This window comes from Neomonachus schauinslandi, chromosome 1 (genome assembly GCF_002201575.2).
Source record: "Neomonachus schauinslandi chromosome 1, ASM220157v2, whole genome shotgun sequence".
Lineage (NCBI taxonomy): Eukaryota > Metazoa > Chordata > Mammalia > Carnivora > Phocidae > Neomonachus > Neomonachus schauinslandi.
In genome coordinates this window covers 84825149-84841173 of record NC_058403.1, presented here as the reverse complement: position 1 = coordinate 84841173, position 16025 = coordinate 84825149, and the positions used below count along the sequence as shown (strand labels likewise).

Below are 16025 nucleotides of genomic sequence, written 5' to 3'. Positions count from 1 at the left end.
TCTTGTGTAATTATAAAACCTAAATAACACTGACTAGATATTTTTGGGTGTGTTGTTTGAAGTTCTTCTGTTAACTACTAATTTTTATTTTGTTGTAGGGATTATCAGGAAATACAATGCTGGGAGTCAGTCACGTTGTCACTACAAGTGTTGGAATGTGCGATATTGATATCAGACCAGTAAGTGTCAGCCTCCTGCTTACAGTATAAAGGTATTTTTTTGGGTAAGGAAGTACCCCCAGATCAGTATTTAAGTTGTCAACTTTGGCCATTGACTTTGAAGTCCATTTTAGAATGTGTAAAATGATGAAGTAGTGGAAAAGGAAAAATGCAGAACTCTAGAACTATGGTGTCCAGTGTGGAAGCTACCAGCCACATGTGACAATTTAAATTAAAATAAGTAAAAATTTAAAATTCCATTTTTCAGTTGCACTAGCCACATTGTAAATGTAGCTAACGGCTACTGTTTGACAGTGCAGATAGTGAACATTTCTATCATCACTGAAAGTTCTTTTGGACAGACAGTGCTCTTCTAGAGATTTCCTAAAACGTGACAAACCAAAATATATATTATTGGTGATTTTTCTTGTGTAATTTTGCTACTTTTATTGTTTAGGAAGGTATGGGTTTAAATTATGTAACTTTTACATGGAGTTTAGAGACTCAACCTTCATATTTTTTGTGCTTTGCCAAGTTTTATATACTAACTCCATATTATATATATACTAATTATTAGATTGATTATATCTTATTTAAACTCTAGATTCAGGGGCACCTGGGTGGCTCAGTCGGCTAAGCGGCTGCCTTCGGCTCAGGTCATGATCCCAGGGTCCTGTGATTGAGCCCCGCATCAGGCTCCCTGCTCAGCAGGAGTCTGCTTCTTCCTCTCCCTCTGGGCTCTCTCAAGTAAATAACATCTTTAAAAAAAAAAAAAACTGGGGTGCCTCGGTGGCTGAGTCGTTAAGCATCTGCCTTTGGCTCAAGTCATGATCCCAGAGTCCTGGGATCGAGCTCCACATCGGGCTCCCTGCTTGGCGGAGAGCCCGCTTCTCCCTCTCCCACTCCCCCTGCTTGTGTTCCCTCTTTCGCTGTGTCTCTCTCTGTCAAATAAATAAATAAAATCTTTAAAAAAACAAAACAAAACTGTTGGAAACATTTGGAACTAATTTTTTTTTTTTTAATCCTAGGGTCTCTATGGAAGTGTTATAGTGGCAGGAGGAAACACGCTAATACAGAGCTTTACTGACAGATTGAATAGAGAGCTCTCTCAGAAAACTCCCCCAGTAAGTTTTGTTTGTTCTTTAGTAGTATTCTTCAGTCTTGTGTGTCATCGCTGGTGTAATCTTATAGATAAGGTTTGTTTTTCAGTAGTAGATTGATATTTTGTGTGTGCCTAATACAGTATTACCTAAAAAAAGGTTAATAGCCCTTGTTACTTAAATTTTCATAGATGACATCTTTTCATAGATGACTCTTGTACTTGAATCTTTTATTCATTGATTCCATATTTAAGTACCTGTAGTCTGCTAGGCACTAGGGGATATAAACTATAATCCCTGCCCATTAAGGGCTCAGTCTGCTAGGAGGAATAGACATGCATAAAGACTATATAACGTGCTAAGTGGTTTTAGTAGGTCATGAACCAGGCACTCTAGGGAACACTGTAGAGCGAGCACTTAACTCCCTCATGAAGAAACCGAATGCGGGCACCTGGGTGGCTCAGTTGGTTAAGCGACTGCCTTCGGCTCAGGTCATGATCCTGGAGTCCCGGGATTGAGTCCCATATCGGGCTCCTTGCTCAGCGGGGGGTCTGCTTCTCCCTCTGACCCTCCCCCCTCTCATGTGCTCTCTCTATCTCATTCTCTCTCTCAAATAAATAAATAAAATCTTAAAAAAAAACAAAAACAAAAAAATGAATAGGAGTTCAACTGGTTGGTAATTTATGAAAGGACATCTAGGTGGAGGGAATGCCATGTGCAAACTATGAAGGGAAGATGGCATATTCGATATTTCAACGTAGTTGGCTTAGTCTGTGCAGAAGTGGGAAGAGTGATATGGCTGGGAAGATGGATGGTTTATTAATTTCCTAGGGCTGCCATAACAAAGTACCACAAACTAAACTGGGTGGCTTAACACAACAGGAATTTATTCTCTCTGTTCTGGAAGCCAGAAGTCTGAAATCAACATGTCAGCAGGCTCTCCTCTCTCTGAAACATACAGATGAGAATTCTTTTCCCTCTTAGCATCTGACGGTTTACGAGGAATCCTTTGGTGATTCCTGATTGCAGTTCCAACACTTCAGTCTGTCTCCATTGTCATAGGGCAGTCCTCTCTTGTGGGTCTATTTTCTTCATTATAAAAACTCCTGTCCTATTGGATTAAGGGCCCACTCTGCTCCAATATGTCCTTAATTTGTATCCTAATTACACTTGCAAAGAACCTATTTCTAAATTAGGTAACATTCATAGGTACCAGGGACTAGAACTTCAACATATCTCTTTGGGGGACACAATTCCACCCACACAGATAGGTCCCAGGTCATGTTGCTTATTAATAGTGAACCTCTGGGATAAAATTTGGCAGAGGACTGCAGAACTCCTATGTTTGTTTTAAAAAGATCACTGGGTGCATTATGACAATTTTAAAAAGGATTTTAAAAGGATTAGAAGAACGTGGTTTGGGGAGAAGATCTGGTACACATTGATAACAGAGTAGTAGTCATAATCTTTAGATTTTAAAACTTCTATCAAGTAGTTTTTTGTATGTTACTCTGTACTAGTTATTACATTAAAAGAAACTTATTAAGGGTTACATGGGCCCTAATTGTATCTATAGAATTTGTATATTTGGGAGTCTTTTTTGTTTCTCATATAAAGGAACATTTTATATATGGCACATTTTTAGAATTGTTATTTAAGTTGTTATATTGTTATTTAAATATTGATAATAGGCACAGGATTGACACCTGACTTGTATTTACTACATTCTTGGAGATATAGTCTGACCTGGAAAAGACTTTAATTAGATTTGATAGGAAGTCCCAGAATAATGAATATACAGACCTGGGCTGTCCAAGGTCTGGTCAAGAGCAGTTAGGTATTATCCTTGTCATTTAGGAGCCAATTAAAAATCAATGCAATAACAGGGAAAAAAATTTCCTTGTGATCCATATCAACCAGTTCCTCACCTACAAAAATCCCTGTTCATCCCTCCTGCTTCCAGCACCCCCTCCCTCCTGTATCACATATTCTACCCCCAAAACATACACATTTATTCACTGTGAAAAAGACTCAAACTATGTGTTCATATAAAATAATAGGGAAGTATCAGCAATTTGAGAACTTTCCCCAGAAACAAAGTCCTAGGTAGGGGGAAGATCTCCTGATATAGGGAGACAGGGACAGTACTGAGCCATAAACTGTGTTTATCAAGAGAGTTCAAAATATAAACACTAATTTGGGAGGAAATCAATATGAATAAAAAACTTAACCTGAAATCTGATGTCTGCATTTTGATTTGGAAGTGGAGGGGGGGTGGAGTGACCTTAGATAGGAAGGGATTAGGACAGCGTGAAGGCCTAAAAGAGTAGTAGCTAGCAAGTTGAGGAGGATTATATAGAATGGGTAGCAGGTTGGGATGACAGATTTGGTGTTAGAAGAAATGAAATAATATATGAAGGACTTAGCATAGTATCTGATTTATAAGTATTCAGTATGTGTTTGCTATTCTAGGATATAAACTGCGAATGCCATACTTTTTAGTATGTAGTTCCTAAGGTTTATATAATTTATTATTAAATATTATACATTAAAAGCCACAAAGTAGTTTAGTCAAAATACTTTATACAGTAATTCAACCCATGCCTACTATTAGCCTAGCTGTTGCAAAATAATCACATATAATTGGTGTTTGAACGTCATTAGGCAGTCAACTGAATTTTCTGAGTTGAGTCATCTGTTTTGATTGTACTAATAATTTGCCCTCTATTTTAGAGTATGCGGTTGAAATTGATTGCAAATAATACAACAGTTGAACGGAGGTTTAGTTCATGGATTGGAGGCTCGATTCTAGCATCTTTGGTTAGTAAACTGAAAAAGAGTCTTATTGAATGATTTAACTTAAGTGTACCAGTGAATATAGTAAAAAGACTAAAAATAATTCCAGTGCATCATTTATCTCTGTATTTTATAACTATCAGATGAGTAGAGGACCTAATAATACCAGTTTCACATGTTCTAATTTAACAAAATGCTTCAGTGCCTTATCAGTGGCTATTTATCAGCCGAATTTCAGTTTCCCTTCTCAAAGGTGGGAATTTACTAACTTACTCATGCCTCTTCTCATAGTCCCATTGGCACTGGTCAGGACTTTTCTGTAGCACACTTAAAATTAAATCATTCCTTCTCAGGTCCTGGTTGCTCCCTGGCCTCTTGGGGAGGTAGAAGAAATCAGGAGTTGGCTCTTGGGGCAAATGGTGAAGTCATAGTGCTGGGTTTTGCATGTTGCTTTGACAGGTGCTTGCTTTGAATCAGGAGAAAAAGTCCTTGTACTTACCTGCAACCCTAGACTGGGGAGAATTTCCCCTTCACCTCAGAGCAGCCAAAGTAAATGTCATGAAGTACTTATACTGAACATTTTTAAGCTAGTAAATGTCTTCTTATGTATTTGTTCTATTTGCAGTCTTTTACTAGATCTTAGATCAAAATGGAGTACCATGCATGAATCCACTTGAATAGAGTCAATCTTAGGGAATGAATTTGTCCTACTTATATGTTTTATTACTAATGTAGCTTAAGGCTCCTTCCTCCTCGGGTCATTTTCCTCCTTTCCACTGTCTATAGTGCCTGTGTACTATCAAGTGTGTACTTGCAAAACTATCCTAGTCCTGATGGATGAGCACTTTTGAGATCTAAGTGCTGCCATTAGTCAAGTGCTAGGGTATAGCTCTTCAATTCTGTACTGGGATCAAGCCTTCCAACGACAGTTTTTATTGTTGTCGTAGGTTGGCAGCAAGCCATCATAGCTAAACCTCCCATCTTCCTGTCACAGCCATTTTGTAAAGCCTCCGTGTGAATAGGAAGACTTAATATTCTTTCCAAATAGTGTCTTTGGGTGTTCTGGAGGAGGGCTGAAATAGGGGAGTGATGGAGGACTGTTTGGGGGAGGGGCCTAAGGGTTCTTTAAAGATTGGGAGTTGTGAAAAGATATTTAAAAGTATTTTCTAATAAAAAGGCACAATATATAACTTTTCTTTCCATTTTATAGGGTACCTTTCAACAGATGTGGATTTCCAAACAAGAATATGAAGAAGGAGGGAAACAGTGTGTAGAAAGGAAATGCCCTTGAAGAGTTCCCAAAGCTCTACCTTCCTGTGTCACCTTAAGTTTCATAGCTTTAGTATACTCAGGAAAAGAATGCCCATCTTTTGTAGAATGTTTATACATTTTTGCATATTTCAATTTCCACTTAAATTTTTTAAGGCTTTAACTGGCTCTATAAATTAAGATAAGTTTGTGCTTTCCTTGAAATGCACTTATTCTTATTACAAGCATTTTATAATTTTGTATAAATGTCTATTTTCTCTAAATATTTTGCTTTCAGTAAAATGCTTTCCAACTCTGTTTAGTATGTCAGTTACCAGTGACTAGTAGAATTGGTTTTTATTGACTAGTAAAACTTATTGCCTATGCTTTTTACCTTAGGCTTGCAAAGTTAAATAAAAATTATTAGCCATTCCAGAAATATTTTTTGGATTATTGTTGTGTTATGACTTAACTGCTTTAAGGACTAAATATATTTATCATGATTTTGAGTGAAAGTACTCACTGTTTATTAACAGTAATATCCACATCCCTTTCATATGCTATTAACATAATAGTAAAAATGTTACCTGGATCCAAAACGACCTTACAGCCTCTGCTATAGCAGTTGACATTACTTTCCCACCCCAGGGTACAGGTGATGTTAATTAAAGTCTGTTTAGATGTCAGAATTTATAAAGTGGGTATCTGAACTTTATACCTGATTTTTAAAAAATTTTGGCAGAAGCATGACCACTTCCAGAGTTAGCATGCATATTAATTCTTAAAAGAGTTGATAGTCATTTGACTAAAACCACAATTTCTTTATAAAATTACTTAATACACATTTACTTTTGTATTTGGACTTATCAAAGGAAAACAAAATGGCAACTTAAGAATTCAGACATTTTATTTTATTTTTTTTAAAGATTTTTATTTATTTATTTGACAGAGAGAGAGACAGCGAGAGAGGGAACACAAGCAAGGAGAGTGTGAGAGGGAGAAGCAGGCTTCCTGCGGAGCGAGGAGCCCGATGCGGGGCTTGATCCCAGGACCCTGGGATCATGACCTGAGCCGAAGGCAGACGCTTAACGACTGAGCCACCCAGGCGCCCCAAGAATTCAGACATTTTAGATAAGACTTGACTTCTGGGCTTCAGAAAGATGTGGAAACTTTTTCTGAAGAAATTTTTCTTTCTTTTTCTCTAAACTTTTCTTTCTTGCTTCAATGCGGGCTCGTTTCTCAAGTCTCAATCTAGAATAATAAAAGCATAACAGCAATTTATACAAAACTATTCCCCTGTTATTCAGTACTATCAAAGTATGTCCAAATCAACTACCTAAAAGCCTCAGTCATGCCAGCCTCCATCTTAAGTGTGTCATGTAGACTATTAAACTTGAATAATCACTGTAAACCTACACAAGTCAGAAATGAACTTGAAATTAAAACCCTCTGTAACCCTACACCAATTATTCTGTTTCCTACCTGAAAAGAATGAACAGATCATGTGAGCCTGTAAAAGACTGGGCTACCTTTCTATACTTTATTTTAAAAGCACTAGTTTTACTGAATACAATAGATTTTTCTGTACCCTGAGATATATCCTGAGACTTTTAGGAATTCCCTAATTCCAAATAGCACTCAGTCTACCATATCATTTTCCCTACAACAGAGAGAATAAAACTCTACTAACAGATGATGCTTACGTGCTAGTTAGACTCGCCACTTTCTATGTGAGTCTACCCATCACCCATCCTGGAGCATGAAGCGTTTGTGCCTCAGCTAAAATTATTTTGACCTCTAAGGTCAATTACGAATCAAAATTGCAAATGACAAATTCATCACGGATGCCAACCCTCTACTGTACTTAAGATGGTATTTTCCAGGATATTGTATTGATCACTAGGCATAAGTTTATATAAAATATAACAAGAATTAAGAGGTATGTAGTGAATAACTTAATAGGCCAGTGCTGTGGGAGAGGTCATAGAAATCTGAGATAAGAATTCTATCTGGGTGAAGACCAAAATAGGCGTAGATGTTTAAAAATATAAGGTATTTTGTAAATTAAGTATAAAGACTAAGCAAAGCTGAAATCAGATTACCCATTCTATTCATCAATCTTTGCTCCAACTAAATTTTAGCCATTAAAAAAATCAATGAACCCATATGAAAGAATAAGGTTTGTTATTCTTAAGAATAGTCAGAAGATTATGCTTCATGCTCTGAAGGTAAGACTAAAAAGGTAGTTTCAAAAATAGAGTAATTAGAACATGTATAAGGCCTGTAAGAGTGACACTGGATTCATAAATTCTCATACGTTATTTTAAAAGTCAACTATAACTTCACCTTATATGACTAAGGGACAAAAGCACCAAATGGCACATTAGGCTTAGAGAAACTGGAGGAAAAAAAACAGTGCAGTTGAATTTCTTAATTGCTTAGCATCTGAACTGGGCCTTAAAATGTGAATGGAGAGATTTCAGACCTGTAGATAAAGGAGCAACAAAAGGAAAATGAGCAAGACTATTCAGGAAATAAGAAAGGTATGACTTTTATGAAGGATATGCAGCTAACACTAAGTTGTGGAAATGGGTGGGAAGGAGTTGGGATTTGTTCTGTAGACAAGAAGCTACTGTAGATTTTTGAACAAGACTGATAAAAAAGGTTTGAGGAAAATGAGCCAGGAAGCAATATGTGAATGGACTGGAGTGAGGAAGATGTTCAATAATTCATTTTGATGAAGAGGGAATGCACTAGGGCAGAGATGGAGTACAAAGGACAGACCCTGGAGACCTTCTGCAAGAAGAATTAAATCAAGGATTGACCACATCTAGAGCACTGATGATGAAAAAGATGAGTGCTACTTAATGCCCATGAAGAACGGATGTACTATATAAAAGGGTTCTGGACCTAATTCCATGGGTGGTGGGCCCCCCTACCCCCACCCTCCTACCAAGCAATTCTCAGACACCAGCAGAATGTCTTGAGACTTCCAAATTAATTCTGACACTATCTACATGGAAACTGCATCAGAGGTCATCACCTGTGCTCAACAACCCTACAGGCTGGAAGTTCCCACAACTTTTTGACCTTCAAATGCCAGTTCCAAGTCCAGGTTGTTATCTGTACTTCTGACAGGCTAGCTGTAAATCAGAGGTTCCAAAGACCCCTCCTTAGGTTCGATTAATTTGCTGGAGTTGTTCACAGAATTTAGGAAACCCCTTTACTCACTAGATTACTGATTTATTATAAGAGGATATAAACTCAGGAGCAACCAGAGAGAAGAGGTGCACAGGACAAAGAGTGGGGCATCCCATTCTCCTCCAATTTCCAGGTGCTACTCACCAAAAGTGAAGCTCCCTGAGCCCTGTCCTCTTGGGTTTTTATGGAGGATTCATCACATAGGCATGGCTGATTAAATCACTTGCCAATGGCAACTGATTCCCCTCCAGCCCCTTTCCCCTCTCCAGAAATCAGGGAGTGGGACTGAAAGTTTCAACCATCTATTCAAAGTTGGTTCCTCTAGCAACTAGTCCCCATCATTAGGCGCTCTCCAAAAGTTACATCATTAATGTAACAAAAGATGCACTCCCCTCACCCTAGCTCCCTTTCATGTGATAACATGAGCTCCTATGTTATGCAACTCAAGTATCTGGACCTTCCTTTTCACATTACAGAGGGATTTAATCATGTACTTACATACAGATTGATGAACAGAAGGGCAATACAAATTTTTGAAAGGATATACACTAGAATGTTAACAGAAGCTATTTCTGCATGGTGAGATTATGGAAGACTTTAACTTCATCTTTTCTACCCGATTCTTCTATTTTTTCCCCACAATGTACATGTATTACTTACGTAAAAGCTTAACTTGTGTTAAGTTTCATTATTAAGGGTATTTGTGCTCACCTGACAAAACGTTCCACATAGGGCATTGCAAAGAATCGTTTCCTATTGTATCTTTTATTTAGGTACCAAGGTATAGGCCACTGCTTGAATTTGTGCCTGCCAAGAAAACAAAAAGGTACTGACTTAATAGAAAATATTTAATACATTTTTCACTTTTTACAAAAAGTTTTAGCCATCTTTGAGCTAAATATGTTTGAATAAAATGAGATGTAACTGGCTTTTAAAAGATTTTACAGGGGCACCTGGGTGGTTCAGTTGGTTAAACGTCCGACTCTTTATTTCGCCTTGGCTCATGATCTGAGGGTCATGAGATCAAGCCCCATGTCGGGCTCCACGCTGAGCATGGAGCCTGTTTAGGATTCTCTTTCCCTCTGCCCCTCCCCCTGCAATAATATTAATATAACATAATATGCTACATGTTCTTGTTGACAGAAAAAAAACCTTAGATGAAATGTTTTTAAGAAGGAGCTCTGCATTTAAAAGGTTTAGCATCTTAAATTTTTTTTTTTTTTTTAAGATTTTATTTATCCATTCGACAGAGAGAGAGACAGAGAGAGAGGGAACACAAGCAGGGGGAGTAGGAGAGGGAGAAGCAGGCTTCCCGCGGAGCAGGGAGCCCGATGTGGGGCTCGATCCCAGGACCCTGGGATCATGACCTGAGCCGAAGGCAGACGCTTTAACGACTGAGCCACCCAGGTGCCCCAGCATCTTAAATATTTTAACATGCAATAGAAAATTAGGGAAAAGGCACTGGAATTATAATGTTTGAGTTAATAAACTACATTGGAAAGATGACATAATTGCTTTGTTTACTACTTTGTTTAGCTCTGGAAAGTTAAAAAGCAAAATTTTAAAAAATCTGGAAGAGAATAGCACTCATCCAGATTCTAGTATTGACACAGATTCTCTCCTTTATCCTCACCCTTTCCTAATTGGCCTCAACTGGATTAATCCAAATAAAAATTAGTAAAAAATAAAGTTTCTACTTAGATGTTTTGGTAATTTCTCTCTTTCCTGTATTGGATTACACAGTTACAGAATACAGCTACTCCCCTACATTTGGCTCCAAGCAGCCCCATTACTGCAAACTCCATTAAAAGATCCTATCTAATGAGTAAGCACTATTATGTGGTTTACTTTCAGGAGCGCATGGAAGGTCTCTAACCACCCACAATGCCTTCTTCATTTTGCTGACTGATGTTTAAAATTCTACTAAGTATGCTTCCTTTTAGCAGCTCAATTCAAATGTCAATACAACCCTGGAAGAGACAGACTACACTGGGTCTTCTCAATTATTTATACCTCAGTTTGAATGTTTATTATCAGATCCTTTCCCAAGGTCTGACAGAACTTCGGGAACTAGAGGGACAAAAGGTGGAAAGATGTAATGAAAATAAACTGTTTCATAATTTGGACTAGGGCTTATCCTGATGGCAATGGGAGCAAACACTGAAATGGGTTCATACCGCCTTATTCCTTGAGAACTTCCTTTTTTTTTGAGAATTTTTTAAATCTCAGGTTTTTTTTTTTTTTTTTTAAGATTTCTTTCTTTATTTATTTGACAGAGAGAGAAACACAGCGAGAGATGGAACACAAGCAGGGAGCGTGGAAGGGGGGAGAAGCAGGCTTCCCGCTGAGCAGGGAGCCCGATGTGGGGCTCCATCCCAGGACCCTGGGATCATGACCTGAGCCGAAGGCAGACGCTCAACGACTGAGCCACCCAGGTGCCGCTTAAGTCTCAGGTTCTTAATTGGCAGGTATGTGTCCTGAAATTAGCTTCATGGTATTTATAACTCTTTGAAATTACATGTACACATGTACATTTTTCTAGGGAAAGGATCTATAACTTTAATCAAATTCTCAAAAAGTCATATGACTGACATAAGTTAGGAACTACTGTTATAAAGAACCTACAAATAACTGAATCATGAGAATGGGGTGCCTGGCCTACCAGATAATGTTACCTTCATTCATATCCTGGGGCCCCAAAGGGGCCTGGGGACCTCTGTTTACATTAGATACATCTATAATATATTTCATATGGTGAGAGTTTTTGTAAAAGATACTGGACAGGAGAATAAGCCATGAGACTGCCACTCTCATCGTGGAAAAACCACAGTGGAAATTATGTACCAGATGATTCTTCCAAAGATGTCTCTTCTCCAAGCACCAGGTCTAGCTTTTTCTTGACCAGTCTGAAGAAGTCTTAGGGCATCTTCTCTTTCCTGGACAACTTTATCTAATGCATCCATGGAATCTATTACCTGGTAAGAGAATAAGAAGATGTAATTTCAACAATCACCTACAACAAATACCAAAAAAAAAGAGAGAGAACATATAAAGACAATGCTACAGAAAACCTTAATGAATATTTTTGTCAAAGAACCATTCTGGGGGCGCCTGGGTGGTTCAGTCAGTTAAGCGTCTGCCTTCGGCTCAGGTCATGATCCCAGGGTCCTGGGATGGAGTGCCCGCATCGGGCTCCCTGCTCATCAGGAAGCCTGCTTCTCCCTCTCCCTCTGCTGCTACCCCTGCTTGTGCTGTCTCTCTCTCTGTCAAATAAATAGATGAAATCTTTAAAAAACAAAAAACCATTCTGTCAAATATTTCCTAAAAATCTTTTTGGCACAGGTATGTATACATGGGTGCTTACAATATCACTTTTTGTAATTTTTTAAAAGTTTAGTTTCATTTATTTTTTAAAAGATTTATTTGAGAGAGAGAGAAAGAGAGAGAACCTTCGCGTGCATGCAAGTTGGAGGAGGGGCAGAGGGAGAGAATCTTCAAGCAGACTCCCACTGAGTGTGAGCTTGACTCGGGGCTTGATCTCACAACCCATGAGATCATGACCTGAGCTGAAACCAAGAGCCAGATGCTCAAACGACTAAGCCACCCAGGTGCCCCAAAAGTTTAGTTTCATTTAAATGAAGATCTACTTAGCTCAGATTTCCATATATATGTATTAGTTTTGCTTGGAGTGGGATACACTTGCAGAGACTCCTTATGGAGACCCCATTTGACTCCTGTTATTTCAAAACTCAATGAATTATTAAATGATAACAGTTTGCTAAAACCCATGTTTTGGCCTCAACTAATCAGTGTGCCCTAACACACAGACACTGATATTTTGACCTAATTGGCAGCCGCTACTATTACACAGAATGGAGTATCAGTCTACCCCAATCCTAATCTCTAAAGATCCATCAAGATGGAAGAAGATCCTATTAGGACCTCTATTCTTATCTCTTTCTTTTAACATTTCTATTGAGTTTTACAATGCATATAATAATATACTGGTAAGGCAATATATGTATTTTTATAAATAAATATTCATGTTTGGGGACTATAATGAAAGGTGAGCTAAATTTTTTCATAGCTCTAAATACTGAGAGTCATTTTTAGCTGGTTGTATGTATTCTCTGTGAGCATCATAACAAATAGAAATATTGCACATACATATTTGTTTCTTTCTTTTTTTTTTTAAAGATTTATTTATTTATTTATTTGAGAGAGAGAATGAGAGAGAGAGAGCAGGAGAGGGGGGAGGGTCAGAGGGAGAAACAGACTCCCTGCCGAGCAGGGAGCCCAATGCGGGACTCGATCCTGGAACTCCAGGATCATGACCTGAGCCGAAGGCAGTCGCTTAACCAACTGAGCCACCCAGGCGCCCTACATATTTGTTTCTTAAAAGAGCTCTCTGAATAAGAGAATAAGAGAATAAGGGGGGGGGAGGGACGACAGATTAGATTATAATCTTCCAGGGGCACATGAGTGGCTCAGTCGGTTAAGCGTCTGACTCTTGATTTCAGCTCAGGTCATGATCTCAGGGTCATGAGATCAAGCCCTACATTGGGCTCCATGCTGGGTGTAGAGCCTACTTAAGATTCTCTCCCTCTCCCGCTGCCCACCACCCCCACATGCACAGGCGCGCACACTCTTAAAAAAAAAAAAAAAAAAGTCTCCTAGTTGGCTGCGAGACCCAAAAGAGATACGAAAGCCACAAATTTAGATAGACTACCTCATAACCCATACACTCAGCTCACACTCAGTGCTTCTATTCTCCCTTCTTCCATCAAAGCCACAATGAGCAGCTGAATCCACATGTACTTCCTCTTAACTATATGAATTTCTACAAAATCTCTGAGAAATAAAAGATGGGGGAGAATAGTGAATCCTATTTTGAAGACAGACAAACTCAGAAGAGTGAAGAAACCAGACTGGTCAGGGCCTAATATGAAGCTGTGTAGCTCTTAGGAACTTAGTAAGCCTGGCTGTGAACCGACTACATTAGAGTTCTCCCATGCAAGCTTACTTCTGGGGTTCCTAACTGAAATCTGAAGTAAATGGCTACCCAGTCCACAGAGTTAACATCCAATTACTCATGTTCATGCCACCAGATAAGAAGGAAAATCAGAAGTATCAATTAGATACACCTTATTCAAAACAAGCCAACCTCAAAGAGCTTTCTTTCCTTTCTAGTTTAACTACTCCAGAGCTTAGAGTGTCCTTACACACTTCCAAATCTTCAGGTTTTATCTTAAATTGAGAATAATTCTTTTTAAGTATTTTTCTTGATAAATTTTCCTTAGTAGTATGTCACAAAACATGGAGAAGACGCCATACATTTGAGGCTTAAAAAATTATTGCTTTCAGTTTATCTGGAGAAAATGTTATTTTTGGATTCCACTTATTCAGAAAATGTAATACATTAATAGGACCTATGGGGATGAAGTTCACTTCTGAAATATATTTTTTTTAAACAGGGATAGGGGATAGTCTACCTCTGAAGTTTAAAAATCTTAGAACAAACAAAAGCTTCTTCACCAAATAAACAATGTGCTATTTATAAATAGCCAATGCACTTTTAATAAGAATCTCTTGGCTCAGTCGGTTAAGCATCTGCCTTTGGCTCAGGTCATGATCCCAGGGTTCTGGGATCGAGTCCCGCGTCAGGCTCCCTGCTCAGTGGGGAGTCTGCTTCTCCCTCTGCCTACTCCCCACCCCTGGCTCATGCTCTCTCTCTCTGACAAATAAATAAATACAATCTTAAAAAAAAAAAATCTCTAAAACATAACTTTCCTTAATAGCAGAATTAGCAAATATACCTGAAAATAAAATCTCAATTCTTTACAAATGTTGTGTAGCAATGAGGACACCTACCACCCAGATCTTAGTTTCTAAAAAATCACTCTCCACTAAAAGGAATCAGGGTATTCCTCTGTAAAATGGCTGATTCCAAGGCTGGGGCAGGGAAAGTACAAAATGAATCCAGAACAACTTGTTGTGCCTTATGAAAGAATGATGAGAACACAGAGGCCAGTGTGAAGGGACCCACACTGGCCATTTAGGCTGGGATGATGATATTAAAGAATTATAACTCACTGAATAAAACTGGAATCCAGGAGTCCACAGTGATAGGAAAGAAGGAAGAAACAGAAGGGAAAACCATTCCTTTAGAAAAAAGCTAAGCAATAAACATAGAATGAATTGTGGGATAAGAAAATCATCATTTAGCAAACATCACAGTAATAACTGATCAATAGATGCTAAAACTAGTGAATAAAAGTTTGAGGAATTACAGGATATTTACATGATCTCAATACAAAGAAAAATGAGTAACTGTATATACAGTGGAGAAACCTGGCAGATACCACACTAACAAAATCATTAATGTCAACACCAGTAACAGAAAAAAATCCTCATCCTGTGCCTAATATTATGCACTGTGAAGAACACAGTACCACCCCCATGATATTTCTGCCAATCATCATGATTATAAGGAGAAACATTATACAAATCCAAATTGGCCTATGCTCTTCAAAAATGTCAATGTCCTGACACACACAGACTGAATATCTAGATCAAAGGAGACTAAAGAGAACAAGTGAAAACAAATGATCCAGGATTTTTTTTTGCTATAAAGGATGTTGTTAGGATAACTGATGAAAGAGATCTGCAGATCAGATAACAGTACTGTATCAGTGTTGATTTCCTGATTTTGGAAATTGTACAATACTTATCTAAGGAAATATCCTTGTTTTTTGGGCAACATATACTTAATTATTTATGGATAAAGGGACAGCATGTATATAACTTACTCAAACTTCTGAAGAAAAAAATGTGTTATTTAGAGAAAGAGGCAGAGAAGGATAAAGCAAATGTGGTAAAATATTCACTTGGGGAAACTGGGTGAAAAGTACCTCTGTACCATTCTCTTTTCTGTCAGTCTCATGTCAAAATAAAGTTTAAAAAAACAAGTATGCTATGGAATTCTAGTTAGGGTAAATAACTGAGATGTTACTCTCTACCTTCTTGGACTCTCTGCAGAAATATTAGGTCCTCCCCTCTTAGAGGCAGAGACGGCCGCGAGTAGTATGGGGAAAGGAAAGCGAAACACAGCTGAGGCCAGGCAAACAGCCGAGCTCTGTTCTCACTGACTACTTACTCTGGCACAGACACATCAACAAAGAGCAGACTCGCAAGCAATCCAGGCAAAAAACCCTGAGAAATCTAACTAAATAAACCAAAAAACTTCGACATGGAAGAACTAGCTTACACGTGTACAGCCACGAAAAAGAAAAGTATCTACATATACTGATAGGGAAAGATATCCAGGATATACTAGGTAAGTGGAAGACGCCAATGTCAGAAGAGTTTATACAGTATAACCAAATTAGAGGAATTACTTTTGTAAATAAAAATAATTAGGCACACTTCTACATGCAGAGAAAAATTCTGATGGATAAATAGGAAATATGTATGACTGATTACCTCTAGGAGTGGAAATAATGAACCCAAGGCATTTTTTTTT

General features: G+C 38.2%; 2 protein-coding genes across 8 annotated transcripts in view; one reads left to right on the top strand and one right to left on the bottom strand.

The window, feature by feature from the left end:
- The window catches only part of ACTL6A (actin like 6A), a 28183-nt gene extending 22440 nt beyond the window's left edge, over window positions 1–5743 (top strand). For all 5 annotated transcript variants that reach the window (XM_021692304.1, XM_021692305.2, XM_021692306.1 and 2 more), the window contains 4 exons: window positions 99–179; window positions 1187–1282; window positions 3992–4078; window positions 5265–5743. In XM_021692304.1, the coding sequence (XP_021547979.1) occupies window positions 99–179; window positions 1187–1282; window positions 3992–4078; window positions 5265–5345 (345 nt within the window). In that variant the 3' untranslated portion in view covers window positions 5346–5743. The remainder of the gene's footprint in view (window positions 1–98; window positions 180–1186; window positions 1283–3991; window positions 4079–5264) is intronic.
- Window positions 5744–6353: 610 nt separating this feature from the next.
- Window positions 6354–16025, bottom strand: part of MRPL47 (mitochondrial ribosomal protein L47) — a 29486-nt gene continuing 19814 nt past the window's right edge. For all 3 annotated transcript variants that reach the window (XM_021692527.1, XM_044914756.1, XM_021692528.1), the window contains exons 5-7: window positions 11348–11478; window positions 9215–9310; window positions 6354–6553 (exon numbers count right to left, since the gene is read on the bottom strand). In XM_021692527.1, coding sequence (XP_021548202.1) covers window positions 6430–6553; window positions 9215–9310; window positions 11348–11478 — 351 coding nt within the window. In that variant the 3' untranslated portion in view covers window positions 6354–6429. The remainder of the gene's footprint in view (window positions 6554–9214; window positions 9311–11347; window positions 11479–16025) is intronic.